At 42.1% G+C, this 19,242-nt stretch overlaps 2 protein-coding genes across 2 annotated transcripts in view; one reads left to right on the plus strand and one right to left on the minus strand.

Moving 5' to 3' along the window:
* Positions 1–1,741, minus strand: part of CCDC38 (coiled-coil domain containing 38) — a 52,962-nt gene extending 51,221 nt beyond the window's left edge. Inside the window, exons 1-2 of the mRNA XM_078150419.1 lie at positions 1,646–1,741; positions 407–507 (exon numbers count right to left, since the gene is read on the minus strand). The gene's annotated coding sequence lies outside the window, so the exon portion shown is untranslated. The remainder of the gene's footprint in view (positions 1–406; positions 508–1,645) is intronic.
* A 2,557-nt stretch (positions 1,742–4,298) lies between these two features.
* The window catches only part of AMDHD1 (amidohydrolase domain containing 1), a 40,567-nt gene continuing 25,623 nt past the window's right edge, over positions 4,299–19,242 (plus strand). The window contains exons 1-5 of the mRNA XM_021006465.2: positions 4,299–4,568; positions 10,302–10,408; positions 13,763–13,827; positions 16,569–16,846; positions 18,582–18,807. Of these exons, the coding sequence (XP_020862124.1) occupies positions 4,432–4,568; positions 10,302–10,408; positions 13,763–13,827; positions 16,569–16,846; positions 18,582–18,807 (813 nt within the window). The 5' untranslated portion in view covers positions 4,299–4,431. The remainder of the gene's footprint in view (positions 4,569–10,301; positions 10,409–13,762; positions 13,828–16,568; positions 16,847–18,581; positions 18,808–19,242) is intronic.

Here is a 19,242-nt window from a genome sequence, read left to right on the forward strand (position 1 = left end):
AACAGTTGGTGACCATTTGTCAGGCCAGTGAAACTCTGGTATTTGCATTTCATTGACTTAGGGTTTAAAGATGAGGCTTCTCAAAATTTTATAACTCTTTCCTCCATTAATGATCTTATTTTTCTCCTTTCCTCCCTCATCGGGTCTTACCATTTTCTCTTTCCATCCTTTCTTTCTTAAAGAGCCCCCTTGCCGTAAGCAAAGACTCTAAAATTGCAGCCTTTTAAACTCAATTGAAATCCAAAGCAGAGACTTGTTTTCCTGCTAATTCTCCAATATTTTCTAAGGCTTGCCAATGGAATTTGTGAGACAAACGGCCCCATGAAGTAACACTTCGGTGACAGTGAGGCCAAGGATAAGGAAGGTGAAGAAAGAAAGGACAGAAGTTGCCATTGGCAGAGACTACCTGGGCAGGGCCAATTCGATGTACTCACACAGGAGAAGGGTTAATCCAGGAAGTGCTTTTGGTGAGTGGAATCAAAATCAGGTGCCCTTCACATGCTGCCTCTGTAATAAGAATTTTCAAAAAGGGAAACCACTGTCAGATGGGGATTTCAACTAGTTGTAGCTAACAATACCATTTGGTTGACCCAGGCTCTTCAAGGCTTTGATTTAGGGTGGGAAGGAACTTGGAGGCCATCCAGCCTAAAACCACGCATTTTACAGACAAGTTAACTGAGGCCTAGAGGGGTTCAATGACTTGTCTAAGGTCATACAGCTAGTTTGTGGCAGCACTGGTATTTGAACATAGAATCAAGCCATTCCTGGGCCAACCCCTCCCCCCAACCTTCCCCTTCAAATTCCAGTTTAAGAACTCTAGTAACTTTTTGAGACTTGACAAATAACAGATTTGGGGAGGTTTTTCAGCAGCCTATATAATTTCCTCAAATACAGATCAAGTGATGAAAAATATATTGCCTGGGATAAGGGAGCTTTGAAACAATGTTCATGTTGGAGTCAGAAGACGACCTGGGTTCCAGTCTTGCCTCCAATAAGCCTTGGACAAATCAGAGAACTTCTCTCAGCCTCCATTTACTTCTCTGTAAAATGGGGGAACAGAGGAGGAATCTTATCTGTAGCATACATGAGATTATATTGGTACCACACTGTAAATTATAGCGCATTCTATTAATGCCAAGTATTATAAAGTATTACTAAATCGGGCCCTTTTAAGGCATTTGTGGGGCCGAATTTTAGTCTGCGTGGACTTTTTAGTGGGTTAGTCTCAAACAGGAAAGGCAAACCCTGCCCAAAAAGCAAAAAACAAAACCAAACCCCGAGGTCAAGAGGAGGGAAGTGGGAGGAGAGGAGAGTTGTCCCCTAGCTCTCTGGGCATTGACAAGCCTAGATTTCAACACGGGAGGGAAAGGTTGGCTTCAGAAGCGATGAGGGGCGCCAGAGAAAGGCCATGCTGGGTGATTATTTTCTGAATAGACTTTTCTCCAGCCTCCACCTCCAGCTGGGTCTATGCAGCAGGTGGATGGGTGTCTGCGATGCCTAAGAGCGAAAGCGGGGCTGAAGTAGGAAAGCCTGGGGCTAACGGTCTCCCGCTGCAGGAAGGCGGGGAGCATCCAGGTGGCCGCATTCCTGGGGGGAGTCCGTGAGACCCAGGCCAGTTTCAGTCCAATTCCCTTCCCCTCCGCACCTGCACCTGTACCTGCCCTGGGAGTCCTGGGTGAGGGCTGGAAGTCTAGCCGCTCAACAGCTGGATACGTTGCGCGGCCCCTCCCTTCCTCGCGAGCCCGCGAGGCCCGCCCCCACGCGCCGGTCCCTTCCCTCCCCCACGGATCGTGGCACTTAGAGCCCTAAGCAACACTAGGGAACAGCTAGAGATTGTAATGGCAGCTAGATGATGTAGTGGATAGAGCTCAGGGCATAGAGACAGGAAGATCTGAGTTCAAATTCGACCCCAAACACTAGCTGTGTGACCCTGGGCAAGTCACTTAACCCCTATTTGCCTCAGTTCTTCCTCTGTAAAATGGGACACACTGGAGAAAGAAATGGCAAACCATTCTAGCGTCTTTGCCAAGAAAACCCCACGGACTTTATGAGGCATCAGATACTACCGAACGACTGAATAAACAAGGGCACTAAGTGGCAATAAGTAGAATTCGCACCCAGGTCCTTTAAGCCAAGGCGTGTTTCATTTTAGCAAGCTGCCCCTATCTTCCAGCCGCTTTATTCCACTCCTCCCCCACTCCCCCCATTCTATATAGACAGAGTTTGAGGCGCTGAGTGACTGGCCCATGGCAGAGGCAGGATTAAACCCACCAGAGCACCAGGATTCGAATCCCACTTCCGATATGCATTGCCTGTGTGCCTTTGGGCAAATCATTTAACCCTCCCTGGGCCTCAACCACCTTTAAAAGAGGGGTTGGGACTAGAAGGCTTCTGAGGTCCCTTCCAGCTCTAAACCTGTGACCTTAGCGTCCTGGAGGCAGCTACCGTCTCAGTAGGTAGAGTGCTGGGCCCCAGAGCAGGAAAACCAGAGTTCAGATCTAGCCTCAAACACTGAACTAGCTATGCAATCCTAGCCAGTTCCATAACGGCTGCCTGCCTCAGTTTTCTTGTCTGTGAAATGGGGACAAGCACCTACTCCCTCAGGGTTGTTGTAAGGATAAAATGAGATAATGTTCCTAAAGTGCTTTCTAAAACTTAAATTTAAACTATATGATATGTAAGTATAAAATATAGTTTTAACATATAATTATAAACTATGTAAATGCTAGCTATTAACTTATGAAAGTGCCCTCCACATGTAAGGGGAGTTGTCGCTTCTCACTCTCCATCTCTGCTCCTGTGACTTCAAGTCCGGGGGACCTCTACTGTAACATAATGCCTTTTCTTTTCAGTTCCTATACCCTCCTTTACTAAGATTGGGTCCTTTCCCCTAGGTAAGACTCCCCCAGGAATTAAGCACCTACTTTCTATATCTATATCTATATCTATATCTATATCTATATCTATATCTATATCTATATCTATATCTATATCTATATCTATATCTATATCTATATCTATATCTATATCTATGTCTATGTCTATGTCTATGTCTATGTCTATGTCTATGTCTATGTCTATGTCTATGTCTATCTATATCTATATCTATATCTATATCTATCTATATCTAACCACCTATATCTAGGTGGTTAGAGCAAACCTGAGTTCAAATCTCAGACACTTACCAGCTATGTGACCCTGGGCAAGTCACTTAACCTGTTTGCCTCAGTTTCCTTATCTGTAAAATGGGGATAATAATAGCACCTGCCTCCCACAGTTGTGAGAATCAAAAGAGATAGTAATTGTAAAGTGCCTGGCACATAATAAGTGCTATATAAATGTTAGCTATTATTATTATTACCATTTCTGAAATCCTTTTTTTCCGGTCTTTTCCTCCTCATCTCACCAGAACCCTCAGTTTCTCCCTCTTGTTCTTTCGATCTGGGTCCTTACTGCCTACTTTCTGTCCCCTCTGTCTAGACTTGCCTAGACCCTCCCAGATCCTTTCACATTCCCCTTACTTCTCTTTCCTCCCTTCCTCTGTCTATAATGGTGTCTGTTCACCTATTCTTTTAAAACTTACCAATTCTTCTCCTTAGTTTTCAATGAAATAAATGCTCCCCAGGAAAACTCCTCCTCTCTGCTCAGCGGAGGATAGGAATGTTGGATGCCATACTGACATATATGCCATACTGACTAGTTTGCAAAAACTAGAGTCAGTAAGACCTGAGTTCAAGTCCATCTCTGACCCTTAGGAGCTGTGAGACCTTGGACAAGTCATTTCATTTTTTGGAGCCTCTGGCAATTTTAATACTAAAAGTCAGAATGATTTTATTCAAATGTTAGGTACCTGCTACGTGAGTAAGCAGCTAGATGGCTCAGTAGCTAGAGCACTGGGTCTAGAGTAAGGAGACTAGGAGTTCAACTCCAGCCTCAGACACTAGTTGTGTGCGAAGCTGGTCCCTTAACCTTTGTTTTCCTTAAGAAGGACATGCCAAACCACTGCAGCATATTTACCAAGTAAACACCACGGAAGAATCTGACAAGTGTGAAAACAACTGAATAACAAAAACCGGTTGATCAGATTTTGAGCGCCGTAAACTAACTTTTATTTATTTTTTCTTATTTAGTATTTTATTCTTCCTCAGTTATACGCAAAAAACAATTTTTAACATTCGTTTTAAACACTTTGTAAACTAGCTTTTAAAAGGTAAATTGAAAGCTCTTCCTATGCCACACACAGTGAAAACTGACCCCTTGGACTCTGGAACGGACACTCTCCCCCATGCCGTCCCCAGAGCTGTAGGTCCGGCCAACCTCGGCGACTGCTCCTCCCCTGCCCCCGGCCCGCTGCCGTCACTGCCCTCCCTCCTCTGTCCCCAGCTCCCACTTCCCCAGGCCCGAACCTCTGCAGCCACCCGCCACGGGAAAATGAGCGAGGTGCAGAGGCTCCTGCTGGAGAATGCGCAGCAAGTGGTGTTGGTCTGCGCCCAGGGCGAGCCCTATCTGGTGGGGGAAGCGATGCGGAGCCTGGCAGTCTTGGAGAATGCCAGCCTGGTGGTGGGCAGGTAGGTCAGCCCTCCCGAGCAGCCCCTCTGTTCCGACTGGGTGAGACTGGCCTTAGGTGGGGTAGGGGGCGGCTGGACTTGGGTGTCAGAGAGCCTGGGTTCAGATTCTGCCCACATAATATTGAATGTTATTTAATCTTTAGCACTCTGATCTTAAAAAATGAGGTGCTTGGATCAGGTGACCATTAAGATTCTTAGATGCTTGTTGACAGACAGAATGACTTCTCACCCTGAGTCACTGATGCCCTTTGGGCTCCAAATCCTGTGTGGGTGACATGGGTCTATATGCCGTTATCTGAGGGGAACAGGGAGCCCACAACCTTCCCATGGGTATTTGCCAACTTTTACTTTTTCTTACAGTAGCTGTTCAAAAGGGTCTGGGGAGGGAAGGGGAGTTCCTGATCTTCTTCCCTTAGAGGTTGCCAAAGTACTTAGCCCTTTAGGCTTCATCAGTATGATCACATTTGATCTCACAACCCTGGAAGGTAGATATCATCATCATCATCACCATCATCATCATCATCTTCATCATCATTGTAGGCAATTGGGGTTGACATCATGCTGGGGTCACACAGCTAGTAAGTGTCAAGTGTTTGGTCTGAGACCGGATTTGAACTCAGGTCCTCCTGACTCCAGAACCAGTGCCCTATCCGCTGCACCACCTAGCTGCCCCCATTTATATTATTATCCTTATTTTACAGATGAGGTGGATGCTGTCATTATTATAGGATTCGGCAGGTGCTGTTATCATTATCTTTATTTTACAGATGAGGAAACTGAGGCAGACAGCTTAGGTGACTTGCCCAGAGTCAGCCAGCCAGCAAGTGCCTGAGGCAGGACTTGAACTCAGGTCTTGATCCAGCACTCTAGCTTCTGTTCCACCTAGCTGATAGTTAAAACAATTTCATAGCACTAGAATTGTAAGGGACCTTAGAGGTCACCTAATCCAACTATCCCATTTTACAGATGAGGAAACTGAGGCACAGAAGTTCAGTGATTTACCCCAAGTCACACATAATCAGCCTAGCTAGGATTCAGATTTAACTCCAGGACCAGCATTATTTCCACGACTATTATTCCAAATAGAAACAGTCTAGTAAAATGAATGCATTCAGTTGAAATTCTGTGAACCAACAGTGGGTTAGGAGGTCAGGCTGGCACAGCAGAAAGGGTCCTGAATCTGTGGTCAAAGAATCTGGGTTCAAATTCTGCCAGCAGTGCTCTGTGGGTGTAGCTACAAGGGCCTGCCACAAACACTTGATAACCATGTAAGTGACATAAGCTCCCTCGACCTCAGTTTCCTCATCCTGGAAAATGAAAAAATGGGATGCTGAAGTCACTTCCTGCTGTTTACCTGTGATCTGATAGAAACTGTTTCCTAATCTAGATGACCCAGTGGGTATTATTAAAATGACTAATCCAGCAAATGTTTTATCAAAACATGGATGGGAAGTGATTATGAGGGTTTCCCAAGGTAGTTCACTAATTTCCATCTCTGGTTAGAGGTTCCTCACTGCAGGCACTGTAAGTATCATCACCCTCATTTAACAGATGAAGAGGAGCAGAATGAGTTGCCTGGAATTACATAGCTAGTACTTGTCTGAGGCAATTCTCTTATGAGAGGTAGCTAGGTGGTACAGTGGATAGAGCCCTGGGCTTAACGTCAGAATGAACCTGAGTTCAAATCTAGCCTTACTTATTATCTGTGTAACCCTGGGCAAATCATTTAACTTTTCGGCCTTGGTTTCCTCAACTGTAAAACCACAACTCCCATTCATATGGTGTTTTAATGGTGTTCAAAGCATTTTCTTCACCACAAGCCTGGGTGGTAGGTGATGCCACTATTATCCCCATTTTACAAATTAAGGTAAACAGACTCAGAGGCACACAGTTGGCATGAGTACAATATTATTAGTGGTAGCAGTTATATTTCTACTGCACTGTAGGGTTGATAAAGTATTTTCCTTACAACAACCTGAAGGAAATGATATAAATATTACTAGCTCCGTTTTACAGAGGAAGAAACTGATGATCAGAGGCCATATAACCATACAATTAAAGAATTATTATTTGGGGGGGGCAGGGTGGACCAGAGCTGTGGTTTCACACTCAGAAACTCCCTCCATTGACACAAATCTGATGGCTCCTTACTAACTTAAATTCTTAGGGAACTGAGTGAGAGCTCAGAAACATTCCATGATTGGACCACAGTTACCCAGCTAGCATGTGTCAGGGGTAGGACTTGAACCTAGGTCTTTCTGAGTATGAGGTTAACCTCCTTTCTCTATTACACTGCCCTGCCACTCAGAGCAAGTATTGTCTCCATTTTACAGATAAAAAAAACCCTGAGGCTCAGGTAGGGTAAGGGTCACAGAGACAGCAAAGCATCTGATCTGAAATCTGAGCGTCCTTTTAGTTCTCATCTGTTTGAGCCTCAGATATGGGCTGTCCCAAAAGTCTTAGAGCAGTTTTAAGCTTTAATAGTTTATTAAACTTAACAACAGTCTTAATAGTTTAAAGCTATATAAACTTAATAATGGCGTTAATAGCCAGTTCTGTAAGAGTTTAAGTTACTAAGCAGTTCTCAGTTTTGTGTCAATGGAGGGAGCTTCTGCATATGAAATCTCAGTTCTGGACCACCCTTCCCCTTCTGCATCCTCCAGATAATCCTTGCATTAGTTGCATGGTTAGATGGCCATGAGAAATTTAAAGCCCTATCTCTCTGATCCTCATTTTCCTCATCTGTAAAATGGACCTACTGATACCTACGTCATTTACCTCTCTGAGTTGAGCTGTTAAAGCTTAAAACTGTGCTAAGACTTTTGGGGCACCCTGAATTAGTAGTAATGAGCCTCTGAGGAGTCACAGGCAGAGAAAAGGGAAGCTGTCCAAATGACAAAGTATGAATAGTATGATTCCACTAAGATGGGTCAGAGACCAAGGCACATTTCTGTTCTTTCTTGCAGCAGTCTCCAAGAGCAGAGAGTTTTGGGAGAGCTCTGTTTCTCATAAAGTGTGTTTGTCTCTAGAACTGAGAATCATGTGTCAAATGTGGAATTTGGTGGCTAAAAACTGGGTGGCTGGGTGGTTCAGTGGTTAGAGCACCGGACCTCCAGTCAGGAAACCTGAGGTCAAATGCGGCCTCAGGCATTAGGAGATCCCAGGAAGTCACATCCTCTCTGCCTGCCTCTGTTTCCTCATCTGTAAAATGGGGATAATAATAGCACCTAGATTGCAAGGTTATCATGAGGATAAAAACGAGATAATATCTGTAAAGTACTACAAAAGTACCATTCTTAAAAAACAAACAAACAAACAAACAAAACGCATGTAAAATGAGTGGGCTGTCTTCTAAGGTCTTCAGCTCTATAGCCCCATGAGCCAATAATTGGAAGATGAGGCAATGGCTAGTATAAAAGAAATTTAATAATGGCTGACATTTCTGTAGCACTTTACAGACACAGTAACAGCTGGCATTTATAGGGCACTTTAGGGTTTGCAAAATACTTTCATAATAGTAATAACTGGCATTAGATCGAAGCATACTATTTTTACTTTTTGAGGGTTTTTTTGTGGTTTTTCCTTTTGTTCTGTTTCTTCTTTCACAACATGACTAATGTGGAAATATGTTTTACATGATTGCACATGTATAACCTATATCAGACTGCTTGCTGTCTTGGGGAGGGGTAAAGAAAGGGAGGGAAGGAGAAAAATTTGGACTCAGAATCTTTAAAGAAATTAATGTTAAAAACTGTCTTTACATGTAATTGGGGAAAATACTATTGAATAAAATGTAACAAAGAAAAACAATAACTGGCATTTATAGAGCATTTTAACGTTTGCAAAATACTTTCATCATCATAATAACAACTAGCATTAGATTGAAGCATATTATTTTCACTTTTTTGTGGTTTTTTCCTTTTGTTCTGCTTCTTCTTTCACAACATGACTAATGTGGAAATATGTTTTACATGATTGCACATGTATAACCTATTTCAGATTGCTTGTCTTCTCAGGGAGGGAGGGAAGGGGAAAAATCTGGCTCAAAAATCTTAAAAAAAAATTAATGTTGAAAATTGTCTTTATGTGTAATTGGAAAAAATAAAATACTATTGAATAAAATGTAAAAAGAAAAAAATAATTACTGGCATTTATACTGCACTTTAAAGTTTTAAGTCGTTTTACATACATAATCTCATTTGATCCCCTCAATAATCCTGGGAAGTAGATGCTATTATTATCCCCATTTTACAGATGAGGTAACTGAGATCCTCTGCCCTATAGATTTAAATCCACATGTGTCTCCTGATTCCAGGTTTGATGTCCCCTTTGGTATGTACTATGCTGCTTCTATTATTATGCATCTAAGCATTGCAAAACATGAGAAAGGTTTGTATGAAAAGGGGTCCTTTGCTCCCCAAAGTAGGTTATGGTTGATGGGAAGACCCATATTCAGAAAAACTGAGGTCTAAAGCAGAGCTTCTAACTCTTTTTTGTGTTGTGGAATCCTATGGCAACCTGGTGAGGCTTACGGACCCCATCTCAGATGATGTTTTTATATGCATAAATAAAATATGTAGGATTGCAAGAGAAACCAATTATATTGAAATACAAATTATATTGCAACACAGTTATCAAAATATTTCTCAAGTTCCCAGATTTCAAGTTGTACTTAAGAATCAGCATGTAGTGGTGAGAGGCAAATTCCACACTGGGAAGTCCCTGCACTAAAGAAATCACAGGTCTGGATGAAAAACAAACCTAATGAATTTTTACCTTATGAATGTCAAGTGCAGAAGCTGGGTTCCCCTGACATTGCTTACCATTATTTCTGTGTCAATACATACAAACTCAAGAAGAGAATTAAGATAATTGTCTAAATAATTTGAGTTTAAAAACAAAATCAAAATATTTTTCTTCCATTTCCTGGAAGTTTTGAGGCAAAAGTGAGTTTTTTCCCCCCTTAAATTATTTGGGTAACTTACTTAAATCTCCATTTCCTTTTCTTTTTTTTTAAGATAGTATTTAATTTTTTCCAATTACATGTAAAGACAATTTTTAACATTCACTTTTTAATAAAATTTTGAGTTCCAAATTTTCTCCCTCCCATCCTTCCCCCCCCAAAAAAAAACAGTGAGCAATTTGATAGAGGTTATATGTGTACAATTATGTAAAACATATTTCCATATTAGTCATGTTGTAAAAGAAGAAACAGAACAAAAGGAAAAAACCCACAAAAACCAGAAAGTGAAAATAGCATGCTTTGATCTGCTTTCAGACTACATCAGTTCTTTCTCTGGATGTGGATAGCGTTTTCCATCACGAATCCTTTGGAATTGTCTTGGATCATCATATGGCTGAAAAGAGCTAAGTCAGTCATAGCTGATGATGACACAATGTTGCTGTTACTGTGCACAATGTTCTCCTGGTTCTCTACTTCCCTTTCAATGTATATGCAGGTGGAGAGCAAATTTTGACAGGTCTTAGCAAGCTGAAAGACCTGAGCCCATTTGGTGGATGGCCATCTGTCATCTTCACACTAGTCTTTGGAAATGAGAACACCCTCATCCCCAGGAGGTGATTCATCAAGTGGTCATGGCAGATCCCAAAATTATCCATCAAGGCCCAAAGGAATTACCAACTGTAGTGGTGATGGGAGTGTCCTTTCTGATGGAGCCACAGATCTTCTGACATATGGAAGGAATTACATTATCCTATCCATTTTTTCCCCAGAGATGGTCACATAAAGGCCATTGGTCCGGCTGATGTCATCAGAAGGGAATTTTCAAAAGTATCATTTGAAGAAAGGATTGACTGCTCTGGAAAATGCATTCTACCAGGTACTTTGGTTTAGCCATTAAAAATTGTTTTTTCTGGCACCCTGCCAGTAGTGAGAGTGGATAAAGGATGACAGGCTGCTCTGCCTGTATCTAGAGTTAGGAGTCACTCACAGATCAGCTGGTCTTACCCTGCCCCTCTCCCATTTTACAAAGGGAAATACTGAGACCCAGAATTCACTCCAGGTCACACAGGCAGAATGTAGCAGTACAGGGATTTGAACTCAGATCCTTGCCAGTTCATTTTTTCCAAGATGAATCTTACAAAATATTCAACCTACGTAGGAAATGAAGAGCAATAAATTTGGGGTCAAAAGTCCTGGGTCCAAATTCTATTACTAGTGCTGTGGCCTTGAGCAAGTCACTTCAACATTCTGACCCTCAGTTTCCTCATCTATAAAATGAGTCTCTGACCTCTGAGACCCTTTCTAGTTCAAGAGCTAGGAGTCTCAAAGGTGACCCCAAGCCAGGCTCTGGTCTTCAGCTTTGCAAACCTTATGAGTTTAAAACCCTGGTGCAGAATGGTGCCCAGTGACCAAAAGGAGTTATTTATATTTAATAAATATTTTTTGTCAAGAGGAGATAATAATTGTAAAGCACTTAGCACAATGCCTGGCACATAGTAAGTGCTATATACATGTTAGCTTAAAAAAAAATAGTTAGGTCCCCTTTCTCCATTCCACAGATAAACTAGGCAGTGAGCTGGGAAGACCTGCATTCAGATCTGGCCTGACACTAGAAAGGGAACCTAACTTTTACTATCTCCTTTGGTCCTCACAAACAACCCCAGGAGGTAGGTGTTATTATTATCCCCATTTTACAAATAATGCAACTGAGGCAGACAGCGGTGACGTGACTTGTCCAGGGTCACACAGCTAGTACGTATCTGAGGCTAGATTTGAACTCATGTCTTTCTGACCCCAGGTCCAGCAGCTTTACCTACTGGGCTACATAGCTACTTAGTATATCCCTGGAATGGAAAAAGGAGGCTCAACTATGCTGTTGTCTCTTGACAAAAAAATTCTACTGAGGTCGGGAGCCCTTTTGTGCTGGATAGCACTGAAAATGAACCAATACATTCTAGACTCCAAGTTGGAGCCTAGAACCGTTCGATTTGCTTTGGTCACTATGTTATTATTCCAGTGTGTTTTTAAACAAGGTAAAAATATCCTTGTTTACAATATACATTATATACAATAAGGGAAGGAGCAATGTAGGGATTAGAGATGGAAAACCTAAGTCCTGGCGCAGGCTCTATATCACACAGTAGCTGTGGGACCCTGGGAAAGACCCTTAACTTCCTCATGTACAAAATGACAGTTTTGGACTGGACTAAGGATTCCTAACCTGGGATCTGTGAATGGCTCTGTGTCTGTATGTGTATATGTATACACACACACACACGTACATGTATATATTTGATAATCGTATTTCAATATAATTGTTTCCTTTGTAATCCTATGTATTTTATTTTATGGCTTTAAAAAATATGATTCTGAGAAATGGCACAAAGGCTTCGACAGGCTTCCAAAGAAGTCTGGGAAAACCAACAAATGTTAGGTCATTTTAAGGACTCTTCTAAAATTCTACGACTCTGATTTTTTCCTCTCCCTCACTTCTAACCAACTGGCAAGGCCTGTTGATCCTACCTTCATGATATTTTTTATTCACCTGTGCGAAATTCATTTCCTAATTTCTCTTGAGTGTACCAAGTCAAGTGAAGTCAATAAACACTTATTAAATATCCACTATGTGCCAGGCGCTGTGCTAAGACTGGGGATACAAATAAGACAAAGAAAGACAGAACCTGCCTTCAGGATGTTTACAGTCTGGTCCTGGGCGGCTAGATGACACAGTCAAATCCAGCTTCAGACATTTACTAGCTATGTGGCCCTGGCTAAGTCATTTATCCCTGTTTGTCTCAGTTTCTTCATCTGTAAAATGAGCTGGAGAAGGAAATAGCCAACCACTCCAGTATTTCTACCAAGAAAACCTCCAATAAGGTTACAAAGAGTCAGACACGACTGAAATGTCTAAATGAGAACAATCAAATCTACCGTCTTTCCATTCAGACAAGTGAGGTGATCTCAGAGTAATCTTCAACCCTTCCCTCTGCCACATTCCCCATATCCAATCAATTGCTAGGTATGGTTTCTGCTACCTTGAAACTATCTCTCAAATCTATCCCTTCACTCTACCCGTGTGGCCATTGTCCCCAACTCTATTTTCCAGTCTCTCCTCACATTGATCCATCCTCCGCACAGCTTCCAAAACCATCTTTCTAAAAGCATAGGTCTGTCCGTGTCACTCTCCTGCTTCAGTAATTCCCTATTGCCTCTAAGATGAAATACAGATTTGGCCTTTCACAATCTGGCTCCAACCTACCATTGAAGGCTTGTCACACATGCCCTTCTCACAATCAACATTCCATCCAAACTGCCCTTTCTTGCTGTTTCAAAATTTGACTTTCAATCTCTTGACACTGTGCATTTGAACAAGCTGTCCCCCATGTCTGGAGACTCTCTCTTCTGTCATAATGTCTCTTGGCATCCCTACCTTCCTTCAAGGCTCAGCCTATGTCATCTCCTATGGGAAGACTTTGTTGATGTCCCTAGTTGTAGTGTTTTCTCCCCTCTTAAATGATTGTTTATACTTATCTGTTGTATGTCCCAATAGAATGTAAGCTTCTTGAACAGAGATATCAAACATGAAGCAACAAGCCAGCCAGAACCAGGTTAAAATGTAACTAGGAAATATTTAACAAAATAAATTAGAATGCAATAGAACTTAGATAATGTTAACATGTGGTTTTCTAAGTCGCTATGATGCAGGGAAGGGATCTTTAGGTATGGTTTAATGGCCCCTGTTTCTACTCCAGTTTGACAGCACTGTTCATGAGCGCAGGAACTATTTTCTTTTTACATCCTCAGTGCCTTCCATAATTCTTGACAGATAGCAAGGTACTTAATATTGATTGATTTTTGTAGATGAGAGAATTGAGGCTTCCTCTATAGAGGAGAATAGTGACTTGGCCAAGTTCTCACATTCAGGAAGGGTCAGAAGCAGACATGATCCCAAGTCTTCTTGACTCTAAGCTGAGTGCTCTATGCCCCCTCATATACAGGAGATTAAAAAGAAATAGCACGATAAAGCATTCCAGCTGAATTAAGGAAGTGTTATTTGTATATTTTACCAAGAGCAAATCACCGTGAAATCTGGTTGACATCCAAGTGTTTTGAAGCACTCAAATGGATTTTTTAAAAATTCAGGCATTAAAAAAACTTGCACGAAAAGAATTATGCATTCAAAATGTGCATGTTCTATCAGGGGTTAATTTGTGCTGCTGGTTTCCTTTAGGTCTGGTGGACGCCCACACTCATCCAGTGTGGGCTGGAGACCGAGTCCATGAATTTGCAATGAAGGTAATGTTTGTGGATGGTGACATTAAAACAAAGAAGGAGGGCAGATGGTTCTTTTTCTAGAATGTTTATCTCCTGTATTTGCCTCAATTTTTTTTATGATCTCTATACTCCGCACTGCTCCTAAAATGCATATCCTTCTGCATTGCTTTGCTTGCTTGGACCATTAGAAAAATAGCAGAATGGCAGAATCTCAGAGCTTGAAGGGATTGTAGAGGTGGCCAAGAAGTCCAAACACATGCCTGAATAAGAAGACCTTCTGAAAGAAACGCAGCACATGGTGATCCAGCTTCTGCTTGAAGAAGTGAGCAGGGAACTCACTGCTTCCCAAAGAAGCCCCTTGCATTTGCAGATGGCTCTAACTGTGAAATTTTCCCTTCTATCTAACCTAAGTTTGCTCCTCCAACTTGAATCATTGCTCCTCATTCTGCCTTCTAGAGCTAAGCAGATCAAGCTAAACCCTCTTCCCGGCGACAGCCCTTCAGATATTTGAAATCACCTGTCACATCCCTTTTAAATCTTCTTTCCTAAATATTTTTATGTCTGTATTGTTGTTTGTGTAACCTGCTGGGAAATCACCTGGAAAAGCATCAGATTTAGTCATGGTAGCCACAGGCTTTCTTCAGAGATGGAGACACCTGTCCACAAGGCCATTTATGTGTGTGTGTGTATGTACATATCCACCTATACATGCATGTATATGTATGGATCTATCTATAGCAATATCTATCTATACCCTTACATATAGATATGGATACCGATATGAATATGGATTTGGGTATGGGTATAGATGGATATAATTATGTATATTTATATATAGATATGGATATCAGTAGATATATAGATATGACTATGGATGTAGATAGACATAGATATGGACATTAATAGACATATAGATATGGATATGAATGTAGATAGATATGGATCTAGACAGATTTGGATATAGATCTAGACAGTTATGGATATGGATGTAGATAGAGATGGATATTAGACAGCTAGGTGGTATAGTAGATAGAGTGCTGGGCCTTAAGGCAGGAAGACTCATCTTCCTGAGTTCAAATCTAGCCTCAGACACTTATTAGCTGTGTGACCTTGAGCAAGTCATTTAACCCTGTTTGCATCTGTTTCCTCATCTGTAAAAATGAAGGGATTGGACAAGATGGCTTCTCAGATCCCTTTTAGCTCTGAATAGGCGATTTTCTGGTCTCTTAGCTCTAAATTTTGACCCTACAAAGCTGGGAAGGCTTTCAGCATGGGCCTGGTGGTGAATTTCACTGGTGTCAAACTCAACTATAGAGGGATCTCTGCAGGTCCCCTGTTGACTTAGAAAACCACAAATCTACATTATCTGTGTCTTATTGTATTTTAATTTATTTTGTTAATCATTTCCCAATTACATTCTAATCTGGTACAAACCACACTAGGGAGTTTGGCTGGCTATTTGCAGGCAGTGAGTTTGACATCTTGGATGTATTCTATGTTTGGTGGAAGCTGCCAGGAGGCCAAATTAGACTTGGCAACTGAAAAAAGAATCCTAATGAGAGCTGTCCTAAAGAGAAATGGGCTGCCTGGAGAAGTGGGGGGTTCCTGGTCCCTGGAGGTCTGCAGCCTAAGATATGGACAACCACTCAGATAAGTTATAGGGGGGATTCACTTCAGTTATGGGTTGGACTAGATGGCTGCTGGGGTCCCTTATGTCCCCCAAATCATGTATATGATCCAAGCACTAGTCTGGCCATATTCCAGAGAGTTATCCTGTGGTTGGCCAAAGGGGGCTGAACTTTTTGGACCTCTTAAAACTATTAGCTGAGACACAGAGGGGTGATGGCTTGTGTCATGGGTGAGAATTCTCACTCTGATAAAAATCACAGACACCTAAAGTGTTGATGCATTTGTCCATAGACACTAGTTCTTCAGGCTCAATTACACTGCCTTCTCATGTCCACCTCTTGGCATCTCTAGTAACCTTTCGTTCAAGACTCAGCTGAAATATTACCTTCAACATGGGGGCTTTTCTGGTCCCCTCCCTTGTAGTTCCCCCTCCCATTACCTGTTTTTGTTCTGCAGATATCTCTTCTATACTTACAGATGGGCTATGCATGTTGAGAGAGGGCCGGGGCCTACTCACTTTTGTCTTTGTCCCTTGGTGCCAAATATAATCCCTGGCATATAGTAGATACTTGGGCAGCTCAGTAGTGCAGTAGATAAAGAGCTGGGCCTGAAATCAGGAAGACTCATCTTCCTGAGTTCAAATCTGACATCAGACACTTACTAGTTATGTGGTCCTGGGAAAGTCATTTGCCTCAGTTTCGTCATCTGTAAAATGAGCTAGAGAAGGAAATGGCAAACCACTCCAGTATTTTTGCCAAGAGAACCCCAAGTGGGGTCACGAAGAGTCAGATACGATTAAAAAATGACTAAACAATAACAAAATGCTTACTGGCTGATGTATCAACCGCCACAGTAGTTCAGCCTAAGACGACCTGATTCTAAATACTGCGTCAGATACTTACTAGCTGTGTGACTCAAGGCAAATCACTAGATCTCTTATCCTCGTTTTCTTATCTATAAAATGGGCATAATGATCATGCCTAAGGGTTATTGTGAGGATCAGATGAGATTACATATAACTGTATGTTCATATGCCCTAGGAATAAAGTGATTTGTAAACCCCAAAGCACTATAGATCTTAGTTGTCAGTTTTGTCACCATTATCATTATTCTTAAGAGCAATCTGTGTTCAGCTGGCAGGTGCTACGTATATGGATATACACCAAGCTGGAGGAGGGATAAACTTCACTGTGGAGCATACCCAGAAGGCTTCAGAAGAAGAGCTTTTCAACACTTTCAGATACCGACTGCTGTGCATGATGAGGGCGGGGAGCACTTTGATTGAATGCAAGAGTGGGTATGGCTTGAACCTGGAGACGGAGCTGAAGATGCTGAGAGTCATTGAACGGGCTCGGAGGGAATTGGATATCAGCATCTCCTCGACCTACTGCGGAGCTCACTCGGTGCCCAAGTAATCGAAATGCCTTTCCTGGAGTTAATGGTGCCCCCTCTGAGAGTCTGTAATAATCTGTTATTCCATATCTATATCTATGTCTACAGATATAGATATATAGACACGCACATGTATCTGTATATATCTGATGTATCCATGGCTTTAAAGAAGAAGGACTGATGAGGGGATAGAGGGATAGAGAGTGAAGAATCACTGCTTTTATTGAGCAGGTTACCTATGAAATCATTCACATCCTCCCAAAGAAGAAGTTGGGTAGATAACTCTTTGAAAGATGCTCCACTCTTCCACTTTGATGAAGCATCAAAGGATCATGGGAACGACCTTAGAGTCTACCTAATCCAACCTTCTCATTTTACAGATAAGGAAACTGAGGCCCAGGAATGACATAGAATCATAGGATCATAGATTTAGCACTGGAAGGCTCCTTGGAGACCACCAAGTCGGGTTGGTTGTTCAATCATTTTCAGACTCTTTGTGACCCCATTTGGAGTTTTCTTGGCAGAGGCACAGGAGAGGTTTGCCATTTCCTTCTCCAGCTCACTTTACAGATGAAGAAACTGAGGCGAACAGGGTAAAGTGACTTGCCCAGAGTCACACAGCCAGTAAGTGTCTAAAGTTGGATTTTAACTCAGATATTCCTGACTCCAGCCCTGGCACTGTACTGCCCAGCTGTTCACCAAGTCTAAGTCCCTCATTTTACAGATGAGGAAACTGAGGCTGAGAGAGATTAAGGTCACTATCCTAAGAGGACACAAATAGTATTTAGTACAGATGGAATTTGGACGAAGGTCCTTTGATTCCCAATCCAACAAATTTACCACTGCACCATGCTGCCTCTCAAATGAAGGTACTTTCTTTTTCCCTAAAGAGAGAGGGTACTGCCATGTGGCTTCTGGAACCCAATCAACCTGACCAAATTCAGTCCAATCCAATAAACCTTTATTAGGTGTCTGCTATGTGCCAGGCACTGTGCTAAGCACTGGGGATACAAGTAATAAAAAGAAAGACCATCCCTGCCCTCAAGGAGTTTACAATCTAAGGGGATGGGGAGACAGCATGCAAAAGGAGTAGAAAAGTGGTGGGGGTTGTTAAGATCAAGTAAGGAGGGGGCAGCTAGGTGGCGCAGTGGATAGAGCACTGGTCCTGAAGTCAGGAGTGCCTGAGTTCAAATCTGGCCTCAGACACTTACTAGCCGTGTGACCCTGGACAAGTCACTTAACCCCAATTGCCTAAAAAAAAAAAGATCAAGTAAGGAGGCAGAACATAAAGGACAGGCTAGGTGACAAGGCACTTGGTTTAGTGACTGACAGCTCTTATTGGGGGTAGACGGCTAAGATGCTAGCAGCAGCACACTCAAGAAGATGCCCCTCAGCCAGTGGACCTGCTGGGGTCATTCATTCCCTTCAACAAGTAGTTATTTAGTGTCTACTAGGTAATACTGGCTTTGGAGTCAGAGGCCCGAGTTCTAATCCTACCACTGTGGTGGTTAATGCCTATTTATCTAGAATAAGTCACTAACTTCTTGTGGCCTCAGTTTCCTCATTTGTAAAGTGAGGGAGTTGGACAGGGTGATCTCTTACAGCCCTTTCCAGCTCCAGATCTATTCTCTGCTCATTCACATGGACGTTCCCTACATGTTCGGATCCTCATTCTCCCTAAGGGGCCCCACCCACCAAATACTAATAACTTTCCAAAATCACTTGGCATTCCTTTCCATATTTTCTTCCAACAGAGGGAAAACCCTGATGGAAGCTACTGATGACATTGTCTATAACCACCTCCCTAAGCTGAAGGAACTTTGCCAACGCGGTGAAATCCACGTCGACAATATTGATGTGTTCTGTGAGAAGGGGGTCTTTGACCTCCATTCTACCAGAAGGATTCTTCAGGGGGGGAAAGCTATAGGGTTACAAATTAATTTCCATGGGGATGAGCTCCACCCAATGAAGGCTGCTGAGGTATACCTTTTTCAAATGTATTTGTGATGATTTTCTGATTTAAACCATGTGTTTAATTAAAAAAAGTTGATTGAGGGCCTACTGTGTGCAAGGGTTATGATGATGATAATAACAACAACAACAACAATAATATTTTAAAGCACTTTTAAGATCAGCAAGGCATTTTATAGATAAAATAAATAATGCAGCAGGTCCTTACAACAACCTTTCAAGGTAGGTGCTGTTATTATCCCCATTTTACAGTTGAGGAAACTGAGACAAAGAGGGTTAAGTGACTTGCTCGGGGTCACACAGCTAGCAAGTGTCTGAGGCCAAATTTGAACTCAGGTCCTCCTGACTCCAGACCCAGCACTCTATCCACTGCCCCACCCAGCTGCTATTTAGATGGAATCTAGAGCAGGTGAAGAGAAGTGAAATATAAAATAAGGCTAGAAA

Source organism: Phascolarctos cinereus, unplaced genomic scaffold (assembly GCF_003287225.1).
Source record: "Phascolarctos cinereus isolate Bilbo 61053 unplaced genomic scaffold, phaCin_HiC Scaffold_1;HRSCAF=81, whole genome shotgun sequence".
Lineage (NCBI taxonomy): Eukaryota > Metazoa > Chordata > Mammalia > Diprotodontia > Phascolarctidae > Phascolarctos > Phascolarctos cinereus.